Raw genomic sequence first — 15,040 nt, 5'->3', positions numbered from 1 at the left:
ATCTATCCATAATGACCAGACTGGGATGTTGTCTAGGAATTTCCAGACATTTCTAAACATTTCTGTTTCCATTTCTTATAAAACTTTAAACTACATTGAGGCGATTAACAATATCAAAGCAGTCATGTGTTTCCTTCTTCCGTGAGTAGAAGAAGATAATTAATTCGTTTAATCGAGCTTATCATGCATTCAATTGATTTAAATCGTGTTTCCAATACTTTTCAATTAATTGAGCTTCACAATACAAATAATTGTGATAGATTCACTTTTTATAAGACAGTTCGACGATATCCTTGAATCATGCTACTTTTACGATGCATTATTATTATTACGATGGATTTCCTTTTTATCATTCATTCATTGCATTAGTTGAGTTTCGATTCTCTTTGTTTGTTGAAGAGATAGAAAAAGTGTTTGTGAAAAAGAAAAGATATTTTCTGAAGAGTTAATATTCAAGTTGATTATCGAAATGGTTAATTTGGTATCATTGAGGTAGAAAATTGTGTATAGTAGTAGAATTGTACGGTAGTTCTGATATTAGAAAATCCATTGTATTTATCAATTCCTCGTTATACATCATATTTAGAATGAAAAGGATTTTAGGATTTTATTTTTGGAGATTCAATTTTGATTCATCGGAATTGATCAAATTCTTTCTATCAGATTTCTCGTTCGTAATGCATGTCTAAAGACGCTTGAAGAACTATTGTGCTCTCATACTCATACAGAGAGTATTTAGATAAAATCATTATGTCTCAACTTTACAAAAACTATCTTGGATTAGGCCTAGTAAAAATTATATTTCCAGCCAATAAAAATTGTACTATGTCTTTCATTAATCATTTCCACTTAGACAATCATCATAATAGACTATTGTACAAAAAAAATCAAGTGCACTAAGCTACTCCCTCTCTCTCAATCATCATCAACTCCGTAACGTGCATCACAACCTTGATCTGATTGTTAATAATTGAATATACCTCCTGCTTACACTCGAAACTTCCATCGAAATAATAGATTAGTTGCAGCATGAAATGCAATTATCATAGTTTGCCTGGAGAACATCTAACACGTAACTCCGGCATTAACGTAAAACAGTGACTGAAACTTAAACCCGGCGTCATATGTATGGAGATTACTGTTGTAAACATTTCATCAGGCGCTAAATATTCCTGCACAAGTAGTTAGTAGACCAATTAAGTTTTGAGATATCCGCGCATTGAAAGGAGTCCCCGATGAATGCAAGTGTTTCCGACAGTGTAGGATAATTTACATGCGCATAATAATCTGGTTTCTCGTTGCTCGGTACCCCCATACTCTTATACATAAGTCATGAGTTTGATACTGCAGTTGGTAATTTAGATGTATTTACACTATCGACTTCTTGAAATTCGCTACAGATAATTCATCTTGCAATTCGCGCTTAGCTAATGTGATGCTTGGTTCAAACCACTCAACAGGTTTGCAGTCTTGCAAGCTCAATAATATGTATTTCCGCTTGTCGTCTTCACATGAACTAATCCTTCATGACACTTATAGAACTTAGTGGAATAGTTACTTAGTGTTAATCAACACCTAGATCACTTATATTATCTATTATTGTTATCCCAAATCTTCTGAGTCGATGAATTTCCGAGTCAAAATTATTTTAATTTGAAGAAATAATCAGTAAAGCGATCTGAAACATCAAACTTCACTATTCAAAGTGTTAACAATGTGATAAGATGTAACTTGACGTGTTGACTAACACTTAAAAGAATACAAGTTGGTAGTTTAGATTCTTTTAGAATTCCAATACGCATTCATTCATTCATTAGTTGAATTGTTAAATGAAATGAATATACATTCATTCATTAATGAATGTTGAAATTACACATAACCTTGCTTCATTTGGACTTATAGGATTTTATCCATTTATTATATAAAACACTATAATCATAATACAACTATGACATTGGAGGAAAAACTAGGCTGAGCCTGTTGTATAAATTAGAATAATTGTTACAGTTTGGGAGTAAGCCTGTGGAACTTTTCTGTAAGTTGAGTAATTCTGAATGATTGAATAAATTATGGGATAAGAATGAATAAATATAGGATAATAATGAATAAATTGATAATGAAATAATGAAAGTATTTTCAAATGTGAATATCTTCGTGATGGTACATACTTATTGTGAATGTAAATGTATACATGTAAAATTTTGAGTATGATTGAGTATCTGATGTTTTCAAAATTGTATGTGACATTTTCAAAATTAAAATCAACAATAAATTATGGACAAATTAGAGGAAATCACATTATTTACCATGGACATTCACATTTGCATCCATATTACTTTTTCTCTTTCTCTATCACAAGTGATATTTATTCTCATTTGTTCTAGCTTGTAGAATATCGGAGTGGTACTTGAGACACTGTTCATCTTGATCCTACGTACTGAATTTAATCGGATGATACCCTAATTCCGATTTCTGAAAGGAAGAAACATTTGAAGATGAAAAATAAAATATGAAGGAAAATGGGGTAATGTGTTGAGAGAGTTCGAGAAACGTTGAAGAGCGCATTAAATCAATGAAGAAGAGATAGATTGAAGAGAGTAGGACTGAGCCGGCCAGTATCCCAGTTCAAGAGCCACGTCACCCGCCATACCACCGTTCAGACTAGGCACTGGTCTGTTGGGCTTGAAGGCGTCGAGTGATTATAGCGCGCTCTGTTGGGCTGAACGAGAGACAGGCAGGCACAAAATAAGGGAAGGTTTTGAACCCTCAATGGCCGGCTGGGGTGGCAGTCATTAACGCCTCCAACACCAACTGCATTTATCCCTTTCTCTACCTCTCCATTCGCCTGCTTTCTCTCTTTTTTTCCTCTTCGTTCGAATCCTATTTTCTTCTTCTACTTTTTTTCAATTTTTCTCATTTTTTTCCTTTGTCTTCTTGATTTCCATCTTCTCCTTCTACTTCTTTCCGATTCTTTTCGATTCCCTTGTAATCCTGTCCAATTCTCTGTTTCCCCAGTCTCTTCATACCAAAGCACTCAACACTTTTTCTATTCTAGCTATCACTCAATTTGGCTCTCCTATTGATGTATTATTCTTTATGGCTTCTTATTCTCCCTTCTTTTTTCACTTCTGTTCCACCTCTTCTCATCCAATCCTACTTTATTCTCAACTTCTATGACTTCCAATTCATCAACAATGATTGGATAATACACACTTATCAATATTGAAATGACATTTTCTAGTTTGTATCCAATCTTCCCTATAATACCCTCTCCATTACTCTCTCATTTTATCTTTTTATTCTATCCCTCTCTCTTTCTCGCTTCTACTCAATAGCTGCCATTTATCTCATTTTCTTATCCTGCACTCCTCTATTTTTCTTTTTCTGTTCCTCGGTTTTTCCTCTTCCCCTTCTTCTCTTGATATTCTCTCTCCATATCCTCTATTTCTCTCCACTATCATTTTTCTTTCTCCCCCTGTCTCTTTTTCTCTGTTTTCCTCTTTTCTACTTCTTCTCCTATTCCTCTTTTGTATGATATCTCTATCCTTTTAGCTTTTTCCCCTTCCTCTTTCTATTGGCATTTTTCTTCAACTCCCAGCCTACTTGGTGACTGCTCAGCCGTCAACTCCAAACAAAAGCAAAAACGTAGAGGAGTAAACTTCTAGCGACAATATTACTTGAGAAAACCTCTGCAGTAAACTTTATCGCATCAATGGGATGAATTGAATCCAATGAAAGGCTAGTCAACAATATGCACAGCGGGAAATCTTCGCTAATATAATTCCATCCAACTACGGTGACTAATTTTCTCATTGAAAAAGTCGGCTAATTGAGTTTGATCTTACTTCGAAAACTACTCTTCTGAAAATTCAATAAGAGATGCCTCGATGGAACTCTCTATGGATGAGATTTTGTTCTTTCTTCATTGAATTTTCTTAATTTAAAGAGGATGTACTCTTCCAGGAGCAGTAGTATATGAATTCCATTATAACTCAATGACACGTATAATATCATCTCTTGAATTATAATCGTCATCCTTGTATATTGGATGCTTGATTATTTTTGGACCTTATTCTTTTCTCTATTCTTCTGAAAGTGTTCAGAAAGAGCTCAGATTATTCACTAGAATTCTCTATATGAGTTCAGAACATTGATTATTCCAGATTTGAGTAGTAGTTTCGAGGAATAGAATTACCCAGGAATTACTCACTATTCTGGAGGGATCAATGTTTTTTCTTATGATTTCTGCACACAAAAGATAAGAAGAAATTTCCAAGAGTACATTTCGTAAGGAATAAGAAATAACATCCACAGGAATTACTTTTCTGTCATATATCAACTGCCAATTTATTGAAGGTGATAATGTGGATGAAGTATTTCTAATCGAATTCTATGTAATAATTTTCAATAAATTAGTCGACTCCATCATCAGAAGAAACAAACTAAAATGTATTATGTTTCTTAGGACGGAATGTATTGGTCATCGGATCCGCTGTTCCTATGGCGTAGTAAGTCACTTTTCGAGTAAATAAAATTCATTGGTGTCCTGCAACTACCTGCAACTACCTGTAATACTTCACATATTTTCCTGATCTCCATATAAACGTTTCAAAACTCTTTGATACCAGAGAATCATGAGTGGATGAATTTCCAATGAATGTCGTAAAAGTTATATTTGTAAATAGGAATGATTAAAGTATAAATTGCTCAATTTCCAGCTCCCAATTAATGACGAGAACATTATTTGAAAATAGGATTGCTCCATTGTGCAGATGGTCAATGTCTAATGTCCAATATGGGTTTGTTTTTGCATGCAGTTTGTTGTATCAAATGACTGTGACATTGATCGCAAAGTTGCACCAACTTTCATGACAGTTGAGACTGGATGGATGTACAAGTGTTGTCTTCTATGTTATTGCAGTCACAAATGACTTTCTCTGGACACCTATGCAATCGATAACTGCTTCAGGGGTGGACGCAGGCGTTGGCACAACATATAAATTCATGGCACAAACTATTTGGATAGTGCAGAAGGAAAGAATAATCATGATGCCTGTAGATCTCTCAATTGTGAAGTCGAGTCGCAACAATTTAGATTTGTTGTGATTTATGAAGGTAATGATTATCATTTTCCTCTGATGATTATCATTCATAGAAGATCTGATAGTCCAGGCAACGAATGCTGAGAAAATATGTATAGACGGAAAATTTTGGAACACAACTTTCGACTTCTCAATAGTTAAGGTGTAAACATATCGAACAATAAGCTCTCACCACTAACCCCTGTGCTATTGGGGTGGGGATGGTTTGAAAGTAACATTTTCTAGTATTGTTCGAAAAATATGCGTCTAACATACATTTCTATTGAATAAATAATTGAAGCTTACTAATTTGCCAACAAGTTTTATTTGTAACATTTTTCTAGATCTCTCATATTGTTCTGGATATGATATGAATTGATTGGATTAGATTTGATATTCGCTCTCCAAAGTGGAGTGGTTTTCTGGGAAAAACCTCTTTTGCCTCCGATGTTTCCATATTTTTGTCACTATAACTGTTAAAAACGATTGATTAGAAAAATCCGTGCTAATTATCACCTCATATAGCATGAAACATTCTTCAATTTGATGTATAATTCCATTATTTTACGCTTCTCCCTACGATTGTTCTAGCAGATAGTGTTCAGTATAAAATCTTCAGTGTAGAATAAATCAGTTGACAGAGAACTTTTGATGGAGTGAAACTCTCCAATTTCACGTATAATTTAGCTATTTCTTTTATCTTCCTGCGACTGTTGCAGCGGTTATATTGTTGAGTGTAAATCTCTGGTTCAACAACGATAGATCAGTTGTCAGAGAAATTTGAAGGGAGTGTTTGAAACACAACTTCGCAGCTTTGTTTGGACTAGTTACAAGGAAGACATATGAAAAGTCCTCATCCCAACACCTTGTGTTCAAAGGATGAGAGTGGTAAAAAGTTGCGTTTTTTCGTTTCTGGCTTTAACATAATTATGTATCATGAAAACATTGCCTTCCATCGAAATGAATAACCATCAAGCTCTTATCAGTAAAGTACTGTGATATCTCCAATAGTCTCCGAGATATCTGTTCTTGAAAGTGTGAATCTTCGAAGAAACAGTTCTTCATCAATATTTTGGCACCTTCAGGGCTTATAACTCTCCAACAAAAAAAAGTACTGACCGAAGAAATGTGAAGCATTTAATTCTCTCAAATCTAATGTACTATTCCATTATTAGCATGACCTATTCCACCCTCTAGGTTTCCTAATAATTGCGAAGTATTGCTACAACGCGGACTAGCTACAGTCGGATATGGGTCGGGGTCAGTAGCCGTACTGACAGGTGGAGATACCGGACCTACACTTCTCCCTCTATCCTGATTCTTTACCCTCTGCTTCTTTCGCGAGATTTTTACTTTCAGGGGAAGAGTGTTTGCCCGTGCCGTTGCTGGCCGATTCGGCCCTCGGCCTTTGAATACAGGGTGGGTGTTAAGGGAGATTAAGATAACCCTATACAAGGAGACGGATCTGACTATCAGATCCCTACCAATAATTCTATTTATAAAGGTAGTACGCAATCTGAACCAACTGCGAATTGACGGCGAGCAAGCTGTACCTGCAAGCCCGGGATGTGGTTTAGAGAATAGGGTGCAGGGTATGAGGTATACGGTATAGGGTATAGGGAACAGAGAATCAATAATAAGATTATTATTCTCTACAGCAAATAAATATCTGCTCAATAATCCGCAATCTGAGAATTGCGCTCTAGCTCTCAGCAAGCTGGACCTGCTAGCTAAATACAGTATATCAATTTCAATTATGTGGTAATTAAAATTTAGAGGATAAGGTTTTAGGTGTAGGATTTCTGAATCGCGAGCCTGCAGCTGCGAAAGGATTTTCAGCAATTCTGAAACTGCTAAACAGGATTTCCGCGCTAGTCTGATGACAGCGCGCCGGTTATTAAGGGCCAATCTGTAACTGCCCTTAAGGGTATGGGAATCACTCTCAATCGTCCGAAACGCTTTTAAATTAATAGTCAGTATGTCGACTATTATGAGAGGATAGAAAAGATTTTTCACAGACACAGTCTGTAGAATAATACCGGGAAGACAACAGTCTGTCGTTGTCAGGGTAGGAAAGGATTTTTCCAGGATTTTCCACAAGGAAAATATCGAGTCAGAGACTCCTAATTCAGGAAAAGATTTCGATAGGCTTTTCCAAGTAATTACCAGTCCAAGGACTACCACAAGATCGATCTCTAATTTGCAACTGAGATCACGGGAAAATTCGTGAATTTTCCACAGGGAAAACCAGCAAATAATATTTGCTATTAAAGAGGACAGGTTTCTAAGAATTTTAGAAAGGATTCGCGGTTCTGAAAACCCGCGACTGGGACGATCTCGAATCTGAAACTGAGATCAGGAAGGATTTTAATATAGGAAGAATTAAGAGAAAGAAGGAGAAAGGATGCCGCAGTCTAGAAACTTCGGCGAGGAAGTCCTCAAGCTGTACCTGAGAGCTAGAAGGATTTTAGAATAGGGAAAGTGAAGAGAAAGAAAGAGAATGGACGTCGCAGTCTAGAAACTTCGACAAGGACGAACTCAAGCTGCACCTGAGTTCTCTAGGAAAAGGATTGGACTTTTCCTACTAGGAATTACAGCAAGTCAGAAACTGCTAAGCGAATTTAAAATACAGGGCCACTCTATAGTATGAAAACCAAGCAAGGGAAACTTACTATAAATGATAATAATCTCACTACAAGGATAAAAATTAATCGAGAAAACTATTCTCAAAAGGAACAGGGATTTTCCCACAAGAATAAAAATTAATTGGGAAAAACTATTCTTAACAAGGACAGGGATATCCCTACAAGAATGAAAATTAAATGGAGAAAAATTACTCTTTAAACTAAAGGCCACCTTACTACAGAGAAGGAAAAATCTACGGACTACCAGTCCTGACATACAATTACCTGAATCGACGTGGATACTGATACGGAGAATAGCGAACCGATTCCCACTTCCCGTATTATAATTTAAAAACGTCGTGAAGCGACAGAGTCGAGACTTATAAATTAAGTACTCAAAAATAATCTGCTATAAGAGCCTAGCTAAACTCCCCACTCAACTATTTGTAACACAAACTTGAGATCCCTTACAGGTTTCAAATCCAAGGATAATTCGTTCACCCCCAGTGATACGAATTTAGGAAAAATAACCAACAAGAAAGAAAATCCCCCAGGAAGTTCTATCTTCAAATACAGTCGACAATTCGACATACAATATTCCATTCACTAAAATACAGAATAGAATATTAACCCTCTAGTACACCACTATTAGGAGCGCCGCTCGGAACGCAGCCGTACACGAACCCGTTCATCGAACTACTCCTTTCTCCTCGGTCTTCTTGAAGCTGCACCGGGTCGCTGAAAATTAGGAGGCCGGGGGAAAAGAGCTTCCTGACCAATGAGAGTCTGAAAAGACGATCACGCCACTGGTCATGTGACGGGGTTTTGACTCAGCTGCTCCTGATGCTAAGGGTGCAGCAAATGATGACAATGATAGTAATTCATATAGTAGAGTAGGCCGGTAAACAATATTTCTATTCCAGAAATTTCATGAAGAGCGATACCAACTCAACTCGGTAGCCGAGTGGTAAACAAGATCTGGAAATATCTGGTTAGATGAATCCGCTGCTGATGATTTAAAGGGGTTGACGGCGATGGTGATAATGCATACACTACTGCAAGTCTAACAAAATATATCCGGCAGTCGATCCAATTCCTATTCTAAAATAGAATAAATTCGCTAAATTACGCTGGACGACGGCTCTCTATCCGTCACAAAAATTCACTTTGTGACACCCCACTCCTACTAAGGAGGGGGGGGGGTTGGCGATGAGAAGAAAATACAGCATCCGAGGTACCGGTTGACTCCGTGTTGAACCCATGATCACACACCTGAAGTACAGCACTCAAGAATGTCAAGCTGAAAAGAAGAATAATTAGTGCAGTAGGTCAGGCTTCTCAAAGCCACAAGGTAAGCATGACCTAACGCTGAAAAAGAAACAACCTGTTGCTCCAACTATTGTAACAGCAGTTAGCAATAGACCTCATCGCTTGTTATCTCCCGATAACACCGATAACGACAGCCCCTGGCTGAAAGCAGCTGTATAATAATCTGAAAGGAAAGGAAAAGTAAAACGGCGGCGCAGAACCTGTGAAAAATGAAAAGAAAAAGGAGAAAAAGATGAAAGATGAAAAGAGAACCATTCACCCCTCATATGGAACATATTACAGATCTACCTAATCAATACAGTACTGTTTCTACACTCGAGCGCCTTGAAACGCACATTCGGCAACCCATCAGCAATACTACCTATTTCTTTCGCTCTTCTCCGTCGGCCCCTATACCGTTGAAAACTGTAATACGATAAATTATTATCAAAGTCATTCACCCCTGATCTCTTTACCTCGGATCGGGTTTTCAATTCTCCTTTCCCACTAAATTCGCTACCGCTACGGCGATTTCCAATTGAATGAGTTGCACTACAACCTGAGTTAGCTCTATTCAACTCGCCCCCCTCTCTATGAGAAAATCGTGACAGTACATCCCGTACCACAACCTTGTCCTGCCTATTCTTAATATTTGAAGCATTCCCCTGCTTCTCTATATTTTTAGGACAGGTATAAAGTTTAATAGATTCAACTCTTTTTTGGAGTTTTACTTTTTTCCCGCTTACAGGAGCTTCTTCAGAGATAGGTGAAAACTTTTCAAGTTTTCTTACAGGGGTTTTATCTACCTTCTCCATCCCGGAGACAACTGATAATTTTCCCTCATCATCCCTACTCCTTAAGCGAATACCATGAGGCTGTAACTCTATTACAGCTCTCATATCACGGAGATTTTTCAATCCTAAAACCATTCGCGATTTTATATCGGGTGTGATAGCTACTTTCCAATTATAATTTTTCCCACAAACGATAACCGGTAATATGGGCTCCCCCTCTACTCCAAGACGGTTGGCTACTTCAGAAGAGATAAATGTTCTATCTGTCGTCGTATCAATTAAAGCATTGAGATCCATTCCACCTACTCCCACATGGACATAAATCCCATCTCCATCACTCTCACTCTCCCGTCTCTCGCTAGCTACTGTAGCAACTTTTGAGATACAAGACTTAGACATCCCTTCACGCTTTAAGCTACCTGTTACTCCATTATCTACTATACTAGGTTCCCACTCTACAATTCTATCACGCATTTGAATATTCATATTATGATGCTTCATAAATGACATACCCAATGACACATCGTGGGAAAGCCCCTCTACAACTACCGGTTGAAATGAAACTAAAATATTTTCTACCTTTAAATTAGTTATAATCTTTGTGGAAAAATTATTATACTTCCCATTAGTTAATATTTCATGATGACTACAATTTTCTTTTCTAACACACCCTACTTGCTCTAACACTTTAAGAGCTTTTCCACTAATACAGGATACCTCTACTCCCATATCTAATAGTGCAATAAATTTTTGCCCTGCAATTTCTACATCAATAAAAATGCGCTCATCCCCCAACTTTGACCTCGTACTTAAAACACGTGATGACTTCACTACAGCGATTCCTGATATCTTATTGGTTTGTGAGACACATTTACAATAATCAAAAATTTCTTTACACTTTTGACAACTAGAAATTTCGGGACAATTCGACTTCCAATGCCCTACTTTATTACAATTCCAACACTTAGGCTCTTGTATTTCTCCTACCCTATTTTCTCGCGTTTTCGGTGCGGCTTTAGACTGAAAATCACTCCGTTTTTGTTCTTCACTTTTCGTGCTTTTCAGAGATAACCTCCCGTTTCTCTCTTCAGCACGAATCGCCTCATACTCTCTGGTTACATCTAACAACTCATCTACATTTTTAACCCCTACACTACGAACATATAATTTATACCTCGGTAATAAATTCAAATACAATCTTTGAAGCATCCTATCCCCCTCATAACTACCTAACCGTCTCATTAAGGTAAGCAAGGCTTCGGCATACTCATCAGCCGGTTCGCCCTCCCTCTGCTTCCTTGCAATGATCTGACTCTCAAGGTCGTTACTATAAGAATGGGGATAATAACGGAGTTTAAATGCCTCTACAAAATCAGCCCACGTCCTCCACTGGGAGCGACGATTCCGCATCCAAAGTAGGGCCCCTCCCTCCATCAGCTCCGGCAGGGCTATAAGAGATTGCTCCCCAGAGATCCCATATGCGCCCTGGAGTTCCGCGAGCCTCTCGATGAAACTGGGAGCATCCGATACACCATCAAAATGTAAATTCCAACTTCTTACCTTGTCGCAGACTTCTCCCTGACTATACGTGCCTGAAGAGCGGGACAGTGCCGGCTCTGTACCTGGTTGAGAGGCAGCAGCGGTCCGGGATCGAAGGTGCTCGACCATCCTCCTCCTCAGCTCCTTCACAGTCCCCGCTGCCGACAGGCCGAGACTCTCTAGGTAGCCGACCGCTTCCTCCTTATTCAGCCGATACACCCACGACACTCTGGGGTCGGCTTCGCGTTCCGCGAGGTCCTCCCGGCGGACCGCCTGTACGACTTCATCATCCTGATGAGTAGTCTCTTCTCCGTGTACACTCATCGCGGATTGGGATTCACCTAAACCCTCTTCGCGATTTTCTTGGGCGCCAGACGTCTTAGCCCCACGATGGGAGACGTCAGTTTTATTAGCATGACCTATTCCACCCTCTAGGTTTCCTAATAATTGCGAAGTATTGCTACAACGCGGACTAGCTACAGTCGGATATGGGTCGGGGTCAGTAGCCGTACTGACAGGTGGAGATACCGGACCTACACTTCTCCCTCTATCCTGATTCTTTACCCTCTGCTTCTTTCGCGAGATTTTTACTTTCAGGGGAAGAGTGTTTGCCCGTGCCGTTGCTGGCCGATTCGGCCCTCGGCCTTTGGAATACAGGGTGGGTGTTAAGGGAGATTAAGATAACCCTATACAAGGAGACGGATCTGACTATCAGATCCCTACCAATAATTCTATTTATAAAGGTAGTACGCAATCTGAACCAACTGCGAATTGACGGCGAGCAAGCTGTACCTGCAAGCCCGGGATGTGGTTTAGAGAATAGGGTGCAGGGTATGAGGTATACGGTATAGGGTATAGGGAACAGAGAATCAATAATAAGATTATTATTCTCTACAGCAAATAAATATCTGCTCAATAATCCGCAATCTGAGAATTGCGCTCTAGCTCTCAGCAAGCTGGACCTGCTAGCTAAATACAGTATATCAATTTCAATTATGTGGTAATTAAAATTTAGAGAATAAGGTTTAGGTGTAGGATTTCTGAATCGCGAGCCTGCAGCTGCGAAAGGATTTTCAGCAATTCTGAAACTGCTAAACAGGATTTCCGCGCTAATCTGATGACTGCGCGCCGGTTATTAAGGGCCAATCTGTAACTGCCCTTAAGGGTATGGGAATCACTCTCAATCGTCCGAAACGCTTTTAAATTAATAGTCAGTATGTCGACTATTATGAGAGGATAGAAAAGATTTTTCACAGACACAGTCTGTAGAATAATATCGGGAAGACAACAGTCTGTCGTTGTCAGGGTAGGAAAGGATTTTTCCAGGATTTTCCACAAGGAAAATATCGAGTCAGAGACTCCTAATTCAGGAAAAGATTTCAATAGACTTTTCCAAGTAATTGCCAGTCTAAGGACTACCACAAGATCGATCTCTAATTTGCAACTGAGATCACGGGAAAATTCGTGAATTTTCCACAGGGAAAACCAGCAAATAATATTTGCTATTAAAGAAGACAGGTTTCTAAGAATTTTAGAAAGGATTCGCGGGTCTGAAAACCCGCGACTAGGACGATCTCGAATCTGGAACTGAGATCAGGAAGGATTTTAACACAGGAAGAATTAAGAGAAAGAAGAGAAAGGATGCCGCAGTCTAGAAACTTCGGCGAGGAAGTCCTCAAGCTGTACCTGAGAGCTAGAAGGATTTTAGAATAGGGAAAGTGAAGAGAAAGAAAGAGAATGGACGTCGCAGTCTAGAAACTTCGACAAGGACGAACTCAAGCTGCACCTGAGTTCTCTAGGAAAAGGATTGGACTTTTCCTACTTGGAATTACAGCAAGTCAGAAACTGCTAAGCGAATTTAAAATACAGGGCCACTCTATAGTATGAAAACTAAGCAAGGAAAATTTACCATAAATGATAATAATCTCTCTACAAGGATAAAAATTAATCGAGAAAACTATTCTCAAAAGGAACAGGGATTTTCCCACAAGAATAAAAATTAATTGAGAAAAACTATTCTTAAAAGGACAGGGATTTCCCTACAAGAATAAAAATTCAATGGAGAAAAATTACTCTTTAAACTAAAGGCCACCTTACTACAGAGAAGGAAAAATATACGGACTACCAGTCCTGACATACAATTACCTGAATCGACGTGGATACTGATACGGAGAATAGCGAACCGATTCCCACTTCCCGTATTATAATTAAAAACGTCGTGAAGCGACAGAGTCGAGACTTATAAATTAAGTACTCAAAAATAATCCGCTATAAGAGCCTAGCTAAATTCCCCACTCAACTATTTGTAACACAAACTTGAGATCCCTTACAGGTTTCAAAACCAAGGATAATTCGTTCACCCCCAGTGATACGAATTTAGGGAAGAAATCTGAAGCATTTAATTCTCTCAAATCTAATGTACTATTCCATCATTTCATGATTTATTTCAATTGTTATAGCAGCTCCAGTGGTAAGAGAGAAATCAATAGATCATTTGACAATGAAATTTGGAAGCAATGTTTAGAACACAATTCTTACTCGGCAGTTCCATGTAAACTAGTTGGAAGATGAAAATAATATTGAAAACTCTCATCCCTAACTCCTGTGCTAAAGGTGGGGAACAGTCAAGTTGACAATAATTTCTGCTGTAATGTGTGCCTGACTTTTTAAAAAATAATAAAAAAGATAATTTGGAATAAAGTTTAGAATTTGGAAATAGGCCGACACATCTAGAAAATGAATCTGAGTCTATACTTAATTCATGCAGGTGAACGGGCTAGAGTCAAGAAGACTTCAATAATTAATCTTTCCATGCCTGATTTAATAGGTTTATACTATGAACTAACACTACACTTCTTTGAAAAATACAAACAACTTCAACAAACATTGGCAACTAAAATCAGACAAAGGAAACAACAATTTCATGTTACTTTGTTGACACTCTTCATCTGATTTGGGGGTGCATTACTATCCCTCGTTCAGATAGCAATACGTCACAAAACGAAACAATATCATAAAATAACAGATTAATTTCAACATGAAATTACTCAAGAAAGGAAAGCCCGTTGAACCCAAATTTCGTCGATAATAACCCATATAACCCATTTCATCAATTAATCCCCACTTTTGATTGACATTCTTGAATGAACCTTTGTTTCACTACACTAAACTTTCGTTGGTCTGTACGTTGCTTTATCGTCGAGGTTACAGTACCTTGTTTTTGGCGGTGAACTTTTACCGGTTGAATTTGGCTTGACGGCGACATTTCACGTCCCTAGACCTGTCAAAAAAGGAGTTATTTATTGATTACAAATGATTTAAATTCTTTCATTCTATTTGAATCCTCATTTTATATAGATTTTTATCCTCAAACTACTGATTCTTCGTATAAAAATTAATGGATCTTCCTTCACAAATAATTAAAAAGTTCTGGTATAATTTTAATAAATTAGCGTTCAGTTAGAAGCCTTAACGCCATGAGAAAACACAGTCAGGAAATTATAAAAATTTAGCAAGTCTCAAACTTGACATAATATTAAAATTTACATTCCAATTTAAAGATTATCTTCCTGATTTTCAGCAATTCTCTTCAATAATGTCTGTTTAGAAACAACTAAAATGTAACATAACTGAAAACTTTCTTCTCTACTTTCTGTACTTCTTTAGAAAAAATTATTATTATCTCCCATCGATA

At 37.9% G+C, this 15,040-nt stretch overlaps 1 protein-coding gene across 1 annotated transcript in view; it reads left to right on the top strand.

Moving 5' to 3' along the window:
- LOC111050143 overlaps positions 1 to 15,040 on the top strand; it is a 565,154-nt gene that overhangs the window by 142,477 nt on the left and 407,637 nt on the right. The window contains exon 3 of the mRNA XM_039426978.1: positions 4,466 to 4,508. Coding sequence (XP_039282912.1) covers positions 4,472 to 4,508 — 37 coding nt within the window. The 5' untranslated portion in view covers positions 4,466 to 4,471. The remainder of the gene's footprint in view (positions 1 to 4,465; positions 4,509 to 15,040) is intronic.

The sequence above is a fragment of the Nilaparvata lugens genome, chromosome 4, assembly GCF_014356525.2.
Source record: "Nilaparvata lugens isolate BPH chromosome 4, ASM1435652v1, whole genome shotgun sequence".
Classification (NCBI taxonomy): domain Eukaryota; kingdom Metazoa; phylum Arthropoda; class Insecta; order Hemiptera; family Delphacidae; genus Nilaparvata; species Nilaparvata lugens.
Note: the sequence above shows the minus strand (reverse complement) of the source record. Positions and strands in the feature narration are given on the sequence as shown.